Here is a 20,525-nt window from a genome sequence, read left to right on the forward strand (position 1 = left end):
TTTTCAAAGTCCTTCTAAAAGCCAGCAGATCTGGGGAATTTCTGGGCTGGGCTGGAAGGTCATTCCACGCCTTGGCTGCTCCAAAGACAAATCTTCGTCCTCCCCATGAAACCTTTTTAGTGAGCGGAACGATCACCATTTTAGCTCCTGATGAGCTTAAATTTCTTGTAGGTATGTACCAGTTGAATTGTTTCTGCAGATACTCTGGTCCAATACCTTGGAGTGCTTTAAAAACGGTACACAAAGATTTAAAAAGCACTCGCTTTTTTATCGGGAGCCAATGTAACTTTTTAATTTCGTTGGAAATGGCCGCAAATTTGGGTACCCCAGTGAGTAATCTGGCGGCTGCGTTTTGTAACCTTTGTAGTTTGTTTAAATAGCATTCCTGGATGTTTAAATAGAGGCCATTACAATAGACAAGCCTTGACAAGACAAGTGCAGTGACCACTGTTTTCTGACTCCCTGCTGGCAGGAATGGCAGAATCTTTTTTTACTGAATTTAGAACAAAGGCGGTTGATGACAAAACTGAATTGATTTGATCGCCCAGGTTTAATTTGTCATCGACTATTATTCCCAGGTGTATTACCTTCTTCTCGGGGACAGGAAGTACTCCCATTGTAGAAGACCACCCGTTGGGATTCCAAAAGTTAAGCGCGTTCCCAAATATTATAACTTCTGTTTTATTAGAATTGAGCTTCAGGCAATTTTTCGCCATCCAACCGCTCACTGCTACCATGCAGTTATGAAAACGATTGTCCATGCCCCACTCCTGTCAGAAGAGACACCACAATTTGGGTGTCATCTGCATAGGAGGTAAGATCAAAACCCAGGGTGTTAATGATAGGGGCCAGTGAAGAAACAAACATTGAACAACGCAGGGCTCAATGACGACCCCTGTGGCACCCTGCAGGGAAGAGAAAAGGGCCTGGATTGGTATTCACCCAGGGATACCACTTGTGTTCTATCCGTCAGGAAGGATTGCATGAGAGTCAGGGCCTTGCCCCGAAGTCCACTTGACCTTAATCGGTCCATCAAGTTATCATGATGGACCGTATCAAAGGCCGCGGATACATCTAGTAGGATCAGGGCGGCCTTCCCGCCTAGATCAACTACTTTCCTGATCTCATCTGTTGTTTTTATGAGTGCTGACTCTGTACTATGGCCACTCCTGAAGTCATATTGGGTTGGATCCATAGCCTGGGCTTGATGGAGATAAGCACCCAGTTGTGTATTTAGTGCCTTTTCTATCATTTTTGGTGGTAAGGGGAGCCTAGATATTGGCGAAAGTTATTTGGGTCGGTCGAATCCAAGTTAGGCTTTTTCAATAGGGGTAGAATAGATGCCACCTTCCAGAACTTGGGAAAAATCCCAGTATCAATCATAGCATTAAAAATGGGTGCAAGTGCCTGGGTGATGGGCTCCACCGCTAATTTGGCAACAGCCACTGGACAGGGGTCATATGGTGACCATGATCTAGTCGTTGCAAGAAGGCAACGTGTTTGGTCCATGGACAAGTCCTCAAAACTGTCGAGCGCTGCAGGAGGAGCTTTGGTACGCCCAAGGTCCTCCTTCTCTAAAATGCTTCCTGCTGCAGTAGATCCGTTGAGTGCCGAAAAAAATCAAATCCACTTTATCCAGGAAGAATTTGGCAAACTTCTCTGAGTATCTGGCTAGACTGTATTGTAACCGAGTGTGGGGAGGACAGATCTAAAACAGTTTTAAATAATTATTTTATTAACAAAGAATTTTTGTTTGGTGGCAAACAGAAGTTGCTTATAGTTCGATAAATCATTTCTATAAGCAGTCTTCTCCATTTCCTTATATTCTTTCCTCCACGAGCGCTCCAGGCTTTTGCACTTGAGTTTTTCATTTTTCAATTAATCTGTAAACCAGGGGGCGGAGGGAGCCGATCTCTTGGGCACAATACTAATAGTTGGGGCTAGTTTGCAACATGCGTTCTCCACCCGTTTAGTATAAGCAATCGTCCCTTCCTCCACCCCCAAAATTCGATTGTATAGTCGTTGAGGTGAGAAGTTCCTGGAACGCCTTTCCATCCATTTTGTTCTATGGTTGGATGTCAATCCGTTTCTTAACACCTGCCCCCCCCTATGTGCTGGGCCTTAAGGGTTAACTCAAACTGGACGGCCGCATGGTCCATCTAGACCAGGGGTAGCACTCCCGTAACCTGGAGACCTGGGTGGTTCGAAAAAATGCCATCCAGGGTATGGCCAGCCACATGAGTGGGGCCAGTGACCTGCTGCCTGAGGTCTGCACTGTTCATTGTGTCGATAAGAGTAGCAGTATCTGGGTTAAGAAGAACCTCCAGGTGGTAATTAAAATCACCCAGGATGGTATAGGCCTCCAAACAGATGCGGTCTTCCAACAAATTTCCAATGGAAGTAATGAAGGGATGTTTAGTGCTTGGGGGTATGTATACTAAAATACCTTTAAAGGTGTGGTGGCAAGACAGGTTGAAATTAAAGGACAAGGGCTCGCAACCTGCATTGAGTATTGGATAGAAGGCCACTTTCATAGAACTGGGATAAATCACTGCCAGCCCTCCCCCTTTTTTCCCCCCAGACCTATTCAGGGTATGGCACACAAATCCTGGTGGAGTAGCCTTCAACAAATCCGGCCCTGAGGCTTCATCAGTCCAAGACTCCGTAATAACTGCTATTTGTATGTCCTTTTCCTCAATAAGTCGTGCACACTCGGTGCTATGTTTGACCAGAGATCTTGCATTTATCAAGGTACACTTACAAACCATATCCTTGTGCCCCCCGTCTTTGACCTGAAGTCCCTTAACTCATGGGGTGCTAAATAGTGGATTTTAGGAAGCGAGGTTCTACATGTAGAGCAGGCCACTGGCTGAGATTTCGGCCTTGAGTTAAAGGACAAACACACACAATTTGGGTCCTTTCCCGCCCTATTCAACCCAATTAGTGCTGTTCTAGAATAATTAATGTGAAAAGGTTTACCTGCATTCAAGGAATCCGGGGTCTTGGCGCTGAGCACGGGCTTGCCTTTGGTGCGCCACCTGCGAGCTTGCGCCATTGGGCCAGATATAGCGTGGGGGATCAATCACTAGACAGCTCACCTCACTAACCCCAACAAGGAGGTCCCGCCGAGACTGTCAGGAACTCAGCCTCGCGAGTAGCGGTGAGTAAACCAAATTTCAGCCAACTCGGGCACAATAAGACACACGCAGAAAGCAGTAACAAGATTTTTGAAAAGCGCCTGATCAGAACATGATTATGTCTCCATTTAAAAACATAAAATGAAGTGCAAAGATGTGCAAATTAGCAAATAAGACAGTACTAGGCAAAAACACAGCTCTTTCCCGGCTCAAGCCTCAGGAGAGCTAGTGACTATAAAATCAGATGTAAAAAGGTGCAATGATGAACCCGATCACTACGGACCCCCCCGCACACTCAGACAAGCAGTCTCGGTAGGGATAATATACATGACGCAGCAGGTACATGCATAAATCATTGCCGTAGAATCCCACCGCAACGACACCAACGCAGAAAGCGGCGCAGGAAGAGGGCCAGGATCAACACATCCTGCAAGGGGGAGGGATGCTCCCAAGGGACAGTGTTTCTCCATCCTGGGGCTGAGCTCAGTCAGACATAAGAACCAAACACACGGGGTTACCATCCAACTGGGAGCAACTGTGAAGGCACCGAGAGAGTGGAGAAAGGTTGGGAAAGCCGACAGGCCGCAAGGACCTGACTAACCATCTGGCTGGCGGCGGGGACTACCGCCCTCTATCCCAGGACAGGTGCGCACATCACTCCAATGGCCAGGATGAGTAACAGGAATCCGAAAGGCCCGAACCAGGCTAAACTGGAAAAATATGCCTACTCCAAAACACAGACGAACCCTGAGGATAAGGAAAGCCAGCCGACGCCCAGTGAAAATAGTACTACGTCACAAGAAGTCACCCTGCAAGACATTATGGCCGCTCTGACTAAGGTAGATACGCACATTGGGGCCCTCACGGTAGAAGTCGCCCTGATCCGAGCAGACTTTAATAAACTGTCCACTAGAATAACAGAGGTGGAGGGAACTAGGACAACTCTAGTGTCGGACACGATCATTCTGAAAAAAAAAGTGAACCAACTCATGGCAGACAACAAGCTGATGGCAGCGAAGCTGGAAGACCAAGAAGGGTGATCACAGAGGAACAACATCCGCCTTATTGGTGTACCGGTACGAACGGGTGGCCCAGCCCTTGATCTTTGTTGAAGACCTCATCACCAATCACCTCCAACCGCGAGGCCTATCCAACTACTTCTCCGTTGAGAGGGCGCACCGAGTCCCCGGAGGAAGGTCGAAACCGGGAGCTCCTCCAAGCCCCATTCTGGCCCGCATATTTAACTTTCGAGACAGACGTAATACTGCAAGCCGCCCGTATCGCTCCCCCGATACGCATTGACAAGGCTACAATTACCATTTTTCCGACTACACAGCAGCAGTTTCTAAGCAGCGTCGAGGGTTTCTTGACGTGAAGACCCTTCGCGAACGTGGAATCAAATACCCCATGATGTTCCCAGCGAAGTTAAGAATGGAAGCAGAGGGGAAAACATGGTTCTTTCTGGCACCAGAAGACGTGCAGGAATGGCTGGAGGGATGGCGAAAGGCCACACGATTGGGAAGAACAGGAGGACTCGAGGCACACCATGGAGAGCACGTGGTGAGTGAAGAACAAGAGTGAGAGAACCTACTAGATTACGCCAGGCATTGAAACAGAACTGGGATGATGCATTTCAAAGGGAGGCACCCAGCTAGACTCTATTGACCTCTTGCACACCGGGTCCACCCTGGCACCAATCGGCTGCAGCTAAGACATGGTCCCCTTGAACGGACAATAGAACACGGAAGGACTGCGATGTCAAATTACAGAGACTAATGGAAATTGCCACTGAGACCTATCCTCCTTGGAACGAAGTTCCGAACTGTATATCTGACGGAAGGGGAAGCCGCATTTAATGAAGACGTTTGGGGGGGTTCTAATGGACAGCGGACACTAACTCTCAACCCCAAGTTATGGTAACGGGGATGGGTATCAAGCACTCTGCACAGTTGGGGTGGCGGGTAGTTTTAATTCCGTCAAGCAGGGAGGAGGGGGGAAGGGGATGGAGGGAGTGGGAATGTTAGGAATATGCTACTTACCAGTATGCATCTGTTCTTGGCCTGTAGAGATGCAGAGCCATACACTAAGGATAAGATCGCCATCTCGTGTTGGGCTCGGATGATTGCAGGTTGTTGTCTTCTTCGGAAGAAGTCTTTGGTCACGAGATAGGTGACTCCTCCTCTGGAGGACAGTGCGCATGGGCATCCACTCCATCCTCAGATTGTTTTTCACCATGATGGGAAATGATGGAGTGTATAAGAAATAAAGAGAAAGGATGTCCATGTGTAGTGTCTAATTAAGACGATGCTGGAACAGATACAGGTCCCGGGGAGGCGGGTGGGCGTGTGTGGCTCTGCAGCTCTACATGCCAAGAACAGATGCAAATTGTAAGTAGCATATTCCGTTCGAGGCATATGAGCTGCAGATCACACACTAAGGATAGACTATATAGCAGTGTCTCCCCTAGCGGTGGTCACCTGTATCCGTTGCAGCTGTTTGGAATAGAGTTTTTAGGACAGCTTGGCCTACTGAAGCCTGTTTGGATTGCACATCGACACAGTAGTGCTTAGTGAAGGTGTGTGTAGTAGACCATGTGGCTGCTTTGCAAATGTCTTCTAAGGGGATGTTCCCTAAGAATGCCATAGAAGCCCCTATTTTACGAGTGGAGTGCGCCCTAGGGGGAACTGTAAGAGTACGTTTAGCTTTCTGGTAACATATTTGGATACATTTAACTATCCACCTGGCGATACCCGATTTGGAAGTAGGGTTGCCTTTATGTGGTGGAGCGAAAGCAACAAACAATTGCTTGGTTTTTCGAAAAGGTTTGGTTCTGTCGATGTAATAAAGCAAGGCTCTTTTAACATCTAAGGTATGAAGTGCCCTCTCAGCTACTGAGTCTGGATTAGGGAAGAAGACTGGCAGTTCGACTGACTGGTTTAGATGGAAAGGGAAGATGACTTTAGGGAGGAATTTAGGATTTGTCCTAAGAATCACTGTTACGATGTAGTTGTAGGAAGGGTTCTTCAAGAGTTAAGGCTTGTATTTCTCTTACTCTTCGCAGGGATGTGATTGCGACAAGGAAAGCCACTTTCCATGTTAGGAACTGCAGTTCGCATTTGTGCATTGGTTCAAATGGGGGACCCATGAGCCTTGTTAGAACAATATTAAGGTTCCACACTGGGGAAGGTGGTAACCTTGGAGGAATAATTCTTTTAAGACCCTCCATAAATGCTTTAATGGCTGGTACCTTAAAGAGGGACAGGTGTTGTCTATTTTGCAAGTAGTCAGCTAATGCCGCTAGGTGTAGACGTATAGAGGAATACGCTAAATTGCATCTTTGCAAGTGTAGTAAATAGCAAATGATGTTTTGGGTGGAAGCATCCAGTGGTTGTATGTTATTGTTAGTGCAGTAAATGGCAAATCTTTTCCATTTTGCAGCATAGCATGCCCTAGTAGTAGGTCTTCTGGCTTCTTTTATGATATTCATACAGTCTGGAGGAAGGTTGAGGTACCCGAACTCTAAGACTTCAGGAGCCAGATTGCCAAGTTCAGTGTTTGAGGATCTGGGTGTCTGATTTCTCCATGGTTCTGGGTTAATAGATCCGGGGAGAGACGCAGTTTTTGATGTGGAACTAGCGATAGTTCCAGAAGTGTGGTGAACCAGGGTTGACGTGCCCAAGTGGGAGCTACTAGGATGAGTGTTAGCGACTGTTTCAGTTTGCGTACCACAAATGGAATGAGTGGGAGAGGCGGAAAGGCGTACGCAAATCTGCCTGACCAGTTCATCCATATTGCATTGCCCTTTGACCGTGGGTGTGGGAACCTGGCGGCAAAGGCTGGGCATTTTGCGTTTTCTTGTGTGGCGAACAGGTCTATGTCTGGTTGTCCCCACTTTTGGAAGAATGGGAGTAGGACTTTGGGGTGTAATTCCCATTCGTGTATTTGCTGTGTGTGGCGACTTAGGAGGTCTGCCACCTGGTTCTGAACCCCTGGGAGGTGTTCTGCTAGCAGGTAGATGTTTTGGGGAATTGCCCATCTCCAGATTTGTTGTGCAAGTTGGGACAGTTGTAGAGAATGTGTCCCCCCTGCTTCTGTATGTAATACATTGTGGTCATGTTGTCCGTGCGGATGAGGACAGTTCTGTTTTTTAGATGCACTTGGAAGGATTTCAGTGCTAGGAACACCGCCAGAAGTTCTAGGTGATTGATGTGGAGCTGTTTTTGTTGAGTGGTCCACCTGCCCTGAGTGGTGTGTTGAAGGAGGTGGGCTCCCTACCCTGTGAGATGCGTCGGTGGTCAGCACAACTTGTGGAAGAGGCTCTAAGAACGGCCGCCCTTTGGACAGGTTGATGGTGTTCCACCACTTCAGTGAACGAAGTGAGCGGCTGTCCACCAACACCAGATCGGCAAGTTGTCCGTGGGCCTGGTTCCACTGTTGTGCTAGACATTCCTGTAAGGGACGCATTTGAAGGAGTGCGTGGGGTACTATGGAGATGCATGACGCCATCATGCCTAAGAGTTGCATGAACACTCTTGCTGGAAGAGAGTGTTGCGTTTGAAATTTTTTGATGAGATTTTGTATGTTGGCTATCCTGGCTGTGCTGGGATAAGCTATGGCCTTGGATGTATCTATGGTGGCTCCCAGGTATTGATGTACGTGGGAGGGCTGTATAGAGATTTTGGATAGTTGATGGTAAATCCCAAGTTGTGTAGGGTTTGAATAGTGCGGTGAGCGTGGAGAACGCATCTGTCTAGAGTATTGGCTTTTATGAGCCAATCGTCCAGATAGGGAAAGACATGGATTTGTTGTCTCCTGAGATATGCTGCCACAACTGCTAAGCATTTGGTGAATACCCTGGGTGCGGTTGTTACTCCGAATGGGAGAACTGTAAACTGATAGTGCTGACCGTCTACCACGAATCGTAGATGCTTCCTGTGAGTAGGATGCATAGGGATGTGAAAATATGCGTCCTTGAGGTCTAATGTGGCAAGGAAGTCGCCTTGTTGAAGTAATGGAAGGACCTGTTGGACCTGTTGGAGAGTGATCATGTGGAAATGATCCGATTGTATGTACTGGTTTAGTAGTCTGAGGTCTAGTATGGGTCTTAAGGTCTTGTCCTTTTTGGGAATGAGGAAGTATAGAGAATATGCTCCTGTGCCCTGATGTTGTAGTGGAACAGGTTCTATTGCGTGTTTTTGAATCAAAGACTATTTCTTGTTTGAGGAGCGTGAGGTGGTGAGACGTCATAGGACGGTGCTTGGGTGGTATGTTTGGGGGGGGGGTGTTTATGAGTTCGAGGCAGTAGCCAGACTGGATAATTTGTCTTACCCACCTGTCTGTTGTGATGGAATTCCAGACAGGTAGGAACTGTTGAAGTCTTCCCCCGACCGGAGTGGAATGGTCTGGGGGGGGGAGTGGTGGCAAGTCACCGTTTAGTGGCTGGAGAGGTGCGGGTGTTGTTGTTGCCCCATCCTCGGCCTTTAATATTGTTTCCCCTGTAGCCTCCTCTAAAATATCCACTGTTAGGGGATGTTTGACCTGATGTTTTGAAGGTGGAAGAGGTGTCTGTTACCACATTTCTGGAAGCCCCTCTATAAAAGGAGCGACGAAAGGAGCCTCTGGGTTGAGTAGACTGCAATGCTCCCATTGATTTGGCAGTCTCATTATCTTTCTTCATTTTTTCTAATGCAGTGTCTACTGCGGGTCCGAATAGTTGCTCCTGATTAAAGGGTTGAGCAAGAATGGTGGTTTGTACTTCCGGCTTAAAGCCGGAAATGCATAGCCATGCGTGGCGTCTAAGCAACACGCTTGTGTTGACTGCCCTAGAGGCGGTGTCCGCTGCGTCTAATGCACATTTGATGGAGGCATTTGATATTAGTTTACCCTCTTGGATGAGGTAATTGTCCTGTGATTTGTATTGATCAGGCAGGTGTTGCAAAAGGTCCTCTAGTTGATCATAATGAGCCCTATCATAGCGAGCCAATAGGGCTTGTGAATTGGCAATACGCCAGTGGTTAGCCGCTTGTGCGGCAAGCCTTTTGCCGGAAGCCTCCAAGAGTTTAGACTCTGTCTGGGGGCGGCGTGTCTCCGGTTGTTTGGGAGTTCGCCAGTTTTCTGGCATTTGACACGACTAGAGAGTCTAAGGGGAGTTGCGTTTTGATGTACGCAGGATCTTGTGGCGCCGGTCTGTTTTTTTTTCGATCCGGGGGTTGAGAACCCTGGCCCTAACAGGGTCTTTAAAAACCTCAGTGGCGTGCTTTATTACTCCCTTAATCATGGGTAGAATGTGAACTGTCTTTTGCGACTGCTCAAAGGTGTCGAGGAGAAAATCTTCCTCAGGTGTGTCGGTGTGCATAGTGACGCCATGAAACAGTGCCGCCCTGTTTATAAGCTGACCAAACCCTAAATGGTCATCAGGAGGGGAGGGTTTTGAGGGGTATGGAGTGGGATCAGGCATATCAGGCATAGAGTAAGCCCAGTCATCTACTGGTGCTGTGTCCGGGAGTGTAAAGGGATCAGTAGGATCAGTGGGATCATTAAAGAAATCTGGGTCTCCCCCTCCCCCTAAATCATCATCATCCTGTGGAGGTGGTGTGTGAGAAGAAGATGGTAGAGGTGAAGGCGGTGGGGGTGGGGGGGATGGGATAGGAGGTAGTGTAGGAGAGGAAGGACGTATGGGTGAAGTGGCATAACTTCTTTGGAGGAGTTGAAGGAGGTGTTGTGTCCAGCTTCCTTTTCTTGTACGGCACCGCTGTGACATGTCCGGTTTTAGGATTTATGTAAATCCGTTTTTGCGTTGGATCTGGCCGAAAAAGTTCCTCAGTGTCCGAAGGTGGCTTTGGCGCCGACTTTTTTGGTTCCGATCTTGATTTTGTGAGATCGACAGGTTCTTTGTGGACTTTTTTTGGCACCGAGGATGTTTTTGGTGCCGAAGAACTTTTCGGTTCCGGTGGATTTTTTCGGTGCCGAAGGACCTTTTGGTGCCTGCTTCGGTGCCGAAGGTATTATAGGCACAATAATATGAGGTTTGCTCGAGCCCGAGCCACCTGCAGGCTTAGTTTTCTTCTGAGCCGGGGGCGGGGCTTCTGAAGATGATTTTGGATCGCGACTGGGCCCAGCTGGCAGAGTCTTGACCAATGTCTTTTTTGGTGGGATTGGGGTAGGGGAGCTGGTACTCACAGGCTGCCCCGGATCAGAATCGTCGGCCTCGGACACGATCTGAAGGTCTTCGGAGTCGTCGTCAGGGACATCCTGTGCAAAGATGTCTTCTGGTTCCAGAACCGGTTTGGCCATGATATGGCGTCGAGCTCTTCGGTCCCGGATAGTTTTCTTCGAACGGAATGCGGCGCAGGCTGGACAGCTGGATTCGTTGTGGTCTGGTGAGAGGCACAAATTACAGACCTCGTGGTGATTACTATGAGGAAACTTTGCTCCACATTGGGGGCATTTTTTAAAGGGTGTCCTTTCCATCAGCCGCGTCCGGATCCGGTCTGATGGGATTTCGACGTTGAGTTATACATTTTTGAGAGTTGTTGTGATTGCTAGAAGTTTTCTGCTGGAGCGGAAAAAAGTTCATCCGAACCCAATGGCGGAAAAAAACAATCTGAGGATGGAGTGGATGCCCATGCGCACTGTTGTCCAGAGGAGGAGTCACCTATCTCGTGACCAAATACTTCTTCTGAAGACAACAACAACCTGCAATCATCCGAGCCCAACACCAGATGGCGATCTTATCCTTAGTGTGTGATCTGCAGCTCATATGCCTCGAACATATGGTTATGTTTTTTCTTGATTTCAGTTTCCACAAGGGCATTTTTACATAAAACGTTTCCGAAGGTTGCACTCCAAGTACATTGCAGGCACGACAACGCACACCCACAATATTAGTAGTGACATCGCAGGACCCGCGAGAGCCTAACCCGCAGATGTTCCCCATGTCACAAGTGACTCCCCTATCGCTGATTACACAGAATGTGCATGGCCTGGGGGACAAAATACAGAGAGGCCTAGTTTTACAATGTTTGAAACTGTATTCACCGACGGTGGCTCTACTTCAAGAGACGCATCTAACCGGCACCACTTGCAAAGCACTAGATAGATGGGGGTTCAAGATGGTAGTACACTCCGAGTTTTCGCTCAAGAGGAGTAGGTATATTGGTGAGAAAGCAGTCACCACTAATCATACGCCAGACGAAGTCGGACGACTACGGCCGCTTCGCAGCTCTGATTGGTCAATGGGAGGGGCGATCTATCAATATAGTATCAGTCAACATTCCACCAGCCCTTCACGCAGTGACACTCCCAGCGCTTAGTGATTTTTCTAACTCTTCCAGAGTGGGAACAACTAAATGGGGGGAGACCCTAACGCCACAATTGATGTGACCCTTGACCGGCAGCCCACAAAGATGCACACGACTGGCGTCACCCGTATGGGTTTTTTTTTTTTAGACTCACTTGGACTCACCGATGTATGGAGGTACCGCCACACCAACACCCGACAATTCACTTTCCACTCCGGAGTTCACAATAGTCTTTCCAGAATAGACTATTTCCTCGCATCAGCAGACAGCCTGAGAAACGTGACGAATATTGAAATCCGTCCTAGGGGCATCTCGGATCACTTCCCAATACTGTTAACATACGAGTGTCACCACAGGGTGAGGCAACGTGTCTATCCTATATACCCTGGTTACTTGCATGTTTCCAAGATCTTGAAAGCAATCACCACAACACTATTTCCCAAAAAATCACCACATCGGTTCGCTCTCCAACCATACTGTGGGAAGCCTATAAAACGGTTATTAGAGGGCAGGCCATTGCTTCTATTACAGGCCATAAACGAGAAAAACAGCGAGAACTAAACACTATAGAATTAGATCTACAAGACGCCGATGACCAATACACACGCAACCCATCTCTAGCCACAGCCCAATGTCTGCGTCTTAAACAAGAAAACAGACTACCTCAAGGAAGTGACTAGGTCACGAATGAAGGACGCACAACATAAGGTGTATGAGACCGGCGATAAGGCCGGGAAGCTCCTGGCATGGCTCGACAAAAGGGAGCAAAGGAAGAAATGGGGAGCACAAATCCGAACACAAGATGGCCCACAGACAATAGTACGCACATTGGCGCACCACATTCAGCAGGTTTACACGTCATTGTCCACCATGACTGAGGAAGAGGCGCAGACTTGCATACAAGGTATCAATATGCTTAAGCTCACGCCAGAGGCGGCTCTCACGCTCGAGGCCGATCTTACGGCTGAGGAGATACAGGTGGCAATCGGTTCTTTGCAATTAGGAAAGGCGTTGGGCCCCAATGGAGTACCCATTGAACTTTATAAAAAGACGGCTGGGATAATTGCCCCACATCTGTTACATATGTACTGTGATAGTTTACAGTCAGGAGAACTTCCTCTAGATCAGCGGATGGCTACCATTGTAGCAAACCCAAAACTGTGCCTCATATCGCCCCATATCTTTAATCAACGCAGAGGCTAAAATCCTCGCGAAACTCCTTGCAATAAGACTGACCCCGCATCTTACGACCCTGATACACCCGGATCAGGTGGGATTCATGCCCGGTAGAAACACGGGTCTTAATTTGAGATGTCTACATGGGCTGATGGCCCGTATACCGTATATCCAGGAGCCAGCCGTTATTCTTTCCTTAGACGCCCAAATGGCATTCGATATGGTGGAATGGCCCTTCCTTTTTGCAGTGCTTACTCACCTTGGCTTCGGCCCTAAATTTTGCACGTGGATACGCCTATTGCATGCTAAACCACATGTTACGGCAAACGGTCATATCTCTGAAGACGTTCCATTGACTCGTGGGATGCGCCAAGGCTGCCAACCATCTCCGCTCCTGTTCGCTCTTGTGCTGGAACCACTGGCGGCATGGATTAGATGGGAACCGATGATTCGTGGGATATGGTGGGCGGAAGGATGGTAGGACCGCATTTCTTTGTATGCGGATGATGTTTTGTTATATATGGCCTCCCCTAAGCACTCCATTATGGTGCTCCTAAATATTTGCGAGCTCTTTGGCCGGGCATCTGTCTGTACCATAAATTGGCCCAAATCTATCTTATTTGTGCTTCATGGCCCTCAACCGCAACTCCCCAGAGATTGTCCGCTGCAGATTGCTGAGAACACATTTAAGTATTTAGGTATTCATATAACGGCTAATTCGGACAAATTCTTTAAAAAGAACCTAATGCCCCCCCTAGAGCGTTTAAAAAGGGATGTGATACACTGGGGCACTTTACTGCTGACACTGCTGGGAAAGGCAGCGCTCTTTAAAATGATGGTGCTTCCTCGATTCCTGTACGCTTTGGAAAACACACCATTCCCAGTGCTACCAAGTGACTTCAGGGCGATAGCGGCGGAGGTCTCCAGTCTGCTATGGGGAAACAAACCGGCGCGCATAGCACAAAACAAATTGGTCAGGGGGTGGTACGACAGCAGAATAGCTCTTCCGAACATCCCCGCAAACAGACCCCGCGTTTCAAGCAGATAGATATGGGCTGGGAAAAGAGGGACTTATGTCAGCACTTTACAACAAAAAATACCCCTTTCACTGATCGGACCTACAATCCATACAGTCAACATATGGCATGCGGCACATGCTAAGTTGGGCTGGCAAGGAGTTATACCCCAACTTACTCCGCTTTGGGATACATGGCGACTTGGACGACTCAAGAACAGTAAGGGATTTGCCCAATGGGATGCGATCGGCATCTCCACGGTGGGTTATCTGTGGGACAAAGGGGAGGTGAGCACATTTGAACGTCTGCAAAGGCAATATGACCTAGCACCCTCGGAAATATTACGATATCTGCAGATGAAACATGCACTGCAAGCAGCCTTACCACCTTGCACCAAGGTCCCAGAGGCCACTCCCCTAGAAGATAGGCTGTTGACTGACTACATGCATAAAAGCACCACTTCCTTCACCTACCGAAAGCTAGTTAACTTCTTATCTGATCCTACTGCGGCACTCAGGAAAAAATGGACCCGAGATATAGGGGAACTTGATGACACTAATTGGCAGGAGGCACTAGCATCCGCACGCGAGGTGGGAATACCCTTGAAGCTTAGATTAGTACAACTTAAAATATTACATCGCACCTACTACACTAGGCTAACCCTCTGCAAAATAGGGACAATCCAGCATCCATTCTTCCTACGAAGGTGTGGGGAGGAGGGTACATTTTATCACACCATATGGCAATGTCCGAAAATTGAGGCCTACTGGGTAAAAGTGATGAGAACGATATCACAAACAGAGGAGGTGTCACTGGTGCCCGAGCCCAAGAGGCGTCTATTGAATGTCTGGGAGCCAACTGACCTTACTCATCCAGCACAGTATTAGGCCACACTGGGGATGATTGCAAAGCGTAATATTGCCCAAAAATGGGGTTCGGAGGAGTCACCGACGCTTGCCACATGGTGCAAAGACATGGACGCCGCAATGGTAGCCGAAAAAGCAGTGTTCGTCAATCAAGGCTGTCCTCAAAAGTGGAATAGGATATGGGGGGCTTGGAATAAATTTAGGGGCTACATTTGAACCACCAAGGGTGCGGACAGACGAGGTATCTGATGGGGAGGGCGGTTGAGAGATTAACACATGTAATAATGCTATGCTTTTTGTACTGTGGAGCTTAACGAGGTGTGAAATGTCGAAGGAGTGTGAAACAATGAACTGCAATGTATGTAGGTGCTTTGTGATTAAATTACGCCCAGATTCAAATAAAAAGAGTTTTAAAAAAAAAAAAAAGAATGGTTAAGAGCTATGCTCCAGGAGAGGAACAAAGAGAAGCAGGGTAGGCAAGTCATAGAATATGAAGCAAGTGATAATAAAGTCATCCAATAGTAAGCTTTAAGCCCATTGTAAGTTTTTTCGCAAGCCCAAAAATAAAGTATTTTGCAACCAGGCAGAGCAACCTAAAGAGAGCAACAAAATCTCATTCAAGTGTCTGATAAACCACAGCAAATAGGTACACAGGTACCCCACTTTAACCACAAAAATGTAAACTGCAAGGGGAACATGTAATCTGTATGAGTGAACAAACACGAGAAGCACTAGCAAACTTTACTATGGTAAACAACTGAAAGTATTTTCTGATTCATACGAAGCTTCAAAAGTTTTTGCATCCTGCATTCATTAGTACAGATGCTTTCTATTAGCAATGGATTTTAAAACAAAGTTTTAACGAGTTACGTAAATGATGATACAGTGCACATAACAAAGATAATAACTACTAAAGTGCACACAACTTACCTGCTGACTAGGATACGATGGTGGTGGACTATCCATATTTGCTTCTTTATTCCTTGATGGCCTTTTTCCAAGAGAAATGTCTTCTTTTTGGGTCGATGACTGTTCACCACTGCTTTCTCCATCTGCTTCGTCATCATCTACGTCTGAAGAACTACTACCAGTGCTACTCATCTGCGGAGACTGAAGATTTATTAAAAAAAAGAAAATTAAAACAGTAGCAAAACATTCTTTGTCAAAAAAACGCACACAAAAAAGATTCATGCAACATAAAATCAAGTACCTCATCTTTCAGTGCCATGTTTTCACCCCCGCCGTTTAGTTCAGTATGGACTCCATTCATGTTGGCTACAACTTCTGCGTCATTGTAGTTATTTAGCGGGTAAATATCAGCAAATTTTGCTGATAATGGTGCAACATCTTCATCATCACTACCACTAAAAACAAATGTTTCAATGAGTATATTAAATTTTTAAATCATGTAACAAACAAAAAATGATTGCGAAAATATCTCATAACTGGTCAAATGTGTTTCACACTCACAATGTTTACAAGAGCCCCAACCTGAACTTAAGGATCAAACATAAGTAATATTAATTGCAAATTATGGTTTAATTGCATGCCACACGAGTATCCGATCTGCAATTGAATGAACAGTGATGTGGCCCTTTTCTTTATAGCTTAATTTAAACCTGTGCTTCCGGTTAGAAAGTTAATAAGGATACATACTGTGTCATGAATTATTGGATAATTTTCTTGAGCACTCCAACAGAACAGAAATCCTTCAAATAATCTAGGCCCTGGCTTGATCTAGGGAAGTCAGTGTCAGTGTTTCCCAGACAAACATACGAGTGCCTGCCTGTGGCATGCCTAACTCTGGTCAAGATAGTTAATCACTATGGTTGAAGTTCGAGACGCCTTTTTTTAAATTTCGTTCTCATTTTAATTACTAAGTTAGTATTGGTCTTCATCTTCTACTTTCATCTTTTGAAGGATCATTTTTTTTCCTTCTTTTAACAAGAATAGATTTCAGATGTATTTTAAAGATACGTCTATGCTCTCTTAAAATGCTCTTCACCTTTCAAGGATTATGGTACTTCAATTTGATAGCAATAATAGTGTTGTTGTTTCTATTGTACTGGTTATCTTTGAAACACAGTATTTTATTTTTTACAAAAATATACATCATCATGGAAGGTGCTTGTCCTTGGCTGTTTAAAGTTCTAAAGATGCTTGCCGTCAGTATATTCTTCTGTATATCCTTTACCTGCAGATCACAATATATCATCAAAAAGTCTAAGCCCTGTCAAACCTTTTTTCTTTGGAAAGCTGCCCCCTCAAATTGTTAGACCATTTTTATTCAGCTCAGAAACAAGATATTTTAAGTGCGTTTTAGTCTTTTGGAAGAAGGTGCTTTTTGACAGTTACCAGTCAATTATTAAGCAAAACAAATAACCAGTTTAAGGTCGCACAAACACCTGCAATCGGTCAGTAAGAAATCATGACTAAAAGAATCAAACTCACAAAAACATAACTAACAGAATTAAAGCACAGACACCGCAGTGTGCATGTCACCCAAAGGATTTAACAGAATAGAAGTATTCTCCCTCCTCCTCTCTTGGTGAAACAAAGCCTGAACGCATGAGGCTGCATTTATAACGCCACAAATACACCTTGGTGAATAGGTGCTTCCTCATAAAAAGCAATAGGGTTAGGCTACCACCTACTGGCAAAACCAGCAACTGCTTAGCTTTTTTAGGAGACACCATATGTGGCCCACCTTCACCTCCCTGTAGGCATGAGACCTTCCCTACTTATTTGGACAGAGGAAATAGCCAGAGTATTAACCTCCTCCTCTTTCCGAGTCCTGAACCCTCCTGATGGCACCATTGGACAGCAACGGCTGCACCTCCTGTAGTACAATTGATAAGTGCTCATCAGAATGGTTGGTGGGGCAGAAAGGAAAAAGGTAGAGCACAGACATTTTTAACGATTTGTAGGACCCATCTGACTGACGTGATGGAGTGCGAACCTGGAAGGAAATACTAAATTGGTGGGGTGCTTGGTGAAAAATATCCACGTCATTAGGCACCAGTTTGTGGTGTTGGCCACCTACAGATCCACATGCGAGCAAGAATAAGACTTCAACAAAGCAGACATCAAAGTAACAATGAGGGCATTTTTAAAGGAAAGCAAGAGGTTAGAAGTAATTGCGGTAAAATCTGTGAGGACAACTGTAATTCTAGTGCCTCAGCTGTCCTCCAAACCACTAAAGCAAACAAGCCACTTTCTTCACTTAGTGGCCCAAGTGGGTAGTCGAGCTCTGTTTCATGTGAAGTGTCAAGCCCACTGGTAAATCAATGTTTAGGGCATCATCAGTGTAGTGAGCATGGAGCAAGCCACCCCCATCACTATCCTCACCATGCATCAGCACCAGGTCGTCTTCTGGAGCCAGTGTAGCATGGACCAGCGTGGAACTTTGGGCTGCAGTACAAGTCTGTATCAGAATCAGAGAGCCCAGGGTAACGGGCATCAAGGGAACAGAGCCCGCCAGCAGTAACAGAACTGTGTGCCCCTGCGGTTGCAGGAGGTCCAAGGCACGCAAGAGGAAGCTGCAATTGCACTTAAAATATGAAGCACCACCTCTTAAGACCTCAGCCTGCTACGGGGTAGACACTGGTACCAACTGAGGCATTGGGTCTGTGACCTTGAGGCGATGCAACTAATATTGTGACACGTTTCAATCTTCTTTCTAGAGTCAGACTGGCGGGTTGGGACTGAGGCCCACTTCACTTTCTTATGCTTGCACTTGGAATTACTGTAGGACTTCGAGGGTGAAGTTAATCGTGAGAAGGGTCTTGGGTTCGGACCCAAGCCCGCAACTTAGATCTGCAGTGGAACCTACACAACTGAAACTTCTTGTGTTCAATAAAGAGCAAATTGCCTACTGTGTAAGATCAAATTCCATTTGTTCAACTGCTCTTGTTTACACCATCCAGATAAGGTAGACTACTCGCTCAAATAAGCTACTGATGGACTGGTTTCAAGCCAAAGTAAGAACAATAATAATTTTCAAAGTTCAAGCAAGCAAGAACTAAGCTTGTACGTTCAGTCACTTAACTGGTATTGAAGGATAACCAGTTGCCTTGCACAGACAGTGTCCATGGATTTGTTTGGCCAAGCTGAGATGAAGATTTAGACATTAAGGATCACTGACGCTATCAGGATCATCTTGGCTTTGTGCGGTTTTATTTCCTGAATCAGATGCAACAGAGGAAAGATTTACTCCAGCTCAAATCTCCAAGGGAAAATGAAAACATCTCAGAGACCTCTGACAAGGGTAGTGCTTAGAATAGAAGTCTGGGCACTTTCCGCAGCTTTAGTAAACAGATAGATTTGAGGATAGGCTCACTCCCTAGAGATGTGATCTAGGACTTTATCCCTGGAACAACTCACTTCTGATTGACCAACAGCACTCTGCGGAAAAGGGTTAAGGGATCCCACTGGACCTTTGAGGCACATCCTAGTAGTCATAATTTGACGAGTCACCCACAATGTTAACATTACTTCTTAGTGTTCTAAATCTCAAGCATTTCATAGAAGGCTGGCAAACTTCAGTAGAGGAATTAGTCTGAAGCATGACCAAGGAATGGGGAAAATACTGCTTTTTCTGTCAGTGTACAATTTCCTACTTAGTAGCCGAGCTGCACGCCAAAGTGCTTGTTTTGCATTGTTGCATTTTTTGGGGCAAAGCCTTCAATTATAGACCGGCACGTCTTACTTGAGAGATTTTCCTACCAGAAATCACCTCCCTCCCCAACGCTCAGAAACGAGAACTAAGGCGATCGAATATGTAAGACGAAGGACAATGACGTGTTAGCAGGAGGCAACAAGTAACTTCCAGTATCAAAAGAAGCTATTATTTTAAGGATTATTTCTTTCTCTAGCCAGTAACTTAACTATCCGACAATTTGGCGATTTTCGGCGGTCTATGAACAGATACCTAGAGCAGCGTGTCCCCCTAAATAGGGGCAATGCCCCAGCCTCGCAGAGCTGGAAGAAAAGTGTGGGGCTGTTTGCGCACCCGTGCATGAGTTACAATGTGCGCAGGATGTGACTGCGGCGCCATGGTTTCCTTTTTTGCAGACTTAAATAGCGCAAAGCGGGTCCAAGGGCATTCAAGCACTTTGTCGTCGTAAATTGTCAGTGCTTTCAAAGAAGAAAAGTAAAAACTTTTCTTTTGTAAAGAAGGAGAGAAAGGTGTAAAAGACATGCAGGACGACTAAGAGAGGAAAAAAAGGTGAGGAAGGGAGGGCAGGATGAAGCCTTTTAAGCTGAGCCAAATGTATCTGGAGAAACTCAGCCTTGAGTTAGCACCTCCACCTCCCAATCCCGATGGGTCACCAAAGAGCGCCCTATTAAAAGATCTCACAACTGGAGCTTAAATGAGTGCAGCGTGTAAGAGCGGACGGGGCGGCATGGGACTGAGCCGTCTGGTAGCAATTAAGAAAACACATCTAAATATGAAAATTATAACAAGGCAAGGGGAGGGCTTGAAACCATGGGTATGTGTTTTCGAAGTAAGAGAAATCAACATGTAAAGCGCTACGATACCTTCGGGTGTAGCAAGCACTATATAAAACACTAAAATAAATAAGCAATGCTCACCATAGTATCAAGCCAGCACGCCTTGCCTCGCCTGTGCACAATTATGTAGAAGATCAAACAAGACCGCGTGTGGTGCGCGCGCACTGAAAGGAATGTTAAGTATGCAGCTGGCACCCGGCCGCACTGCTGCTCGCTCCAGAGAACCCTAGGCCATGGGAGTCAACATTTAGAGAGAAGGAGGGACATGATCCCCCCGCCTTAGGCCAATTGCGGGCTTTCAATTTTTTAAAGAGACACGCAAATGCCAATGGAATGTGTGGGAGGAGGCCGACCCACACGGAGAAGGCTCATCGAAGTCTGAAGTGATTCTAAGAGCCCTCTCCCAGAGCAGCGCATGTGCACTGCGCTAGGCGAGACCACAAAAAGACTTGCTGACACTGGGATAGGGAGACACCCACACTGGATACAGAGACACAATCACTGACTAACTGGATG

The 20,525-nt window shown here is 46.4% G+C and overlaps 1 protein-coding gene across 4 annotated transcripts in view; it reads right to left on the reverse strand.

The window, feature by feature from the left end:
• The window catches only part of FAM193A (family with sequence similarity 193 member A), a 489,141-nt gene that overhangs the window by 242,629 nt on the left and 225,987 nt on the right, over nucleotides 1-20,525 (reverse strand). For all 4 annotated transcript variants that reach the window (XM_085642531.1, XM_085642534.1, XM_085642533.1 and 1 more), the window contains 2 exons: nucleotides 15,706-15,859; nucleotides 15,426-15,605 (listed from right to left, as the gene is read on the reverse strand). In XM_085642531.1, coding sequence (XP_085498657.1) covers nucleotides 15,426-15,605; nucleotides 15,706-15,859 — 334 coding nt within the window. The remainder of the gene's footprint in view (nucleotides 1-15,425; nucleotides 15,606-15,705; nucleotides 15,860-20,525) is intronic.

Source organism: Triturus cristatus, chromosome 2_2, assembly GCF_964204655.1.
Source record: "Triturus cristatus chromosome 2_2, aTriCri1.1, whole genome shotgun sequence".
Lineage (NCBI taxonomy): Eukaryota > Metazoa > Chordata > Amphibia > Caudata > Salamandridae > Triturus > Triturus cristatus.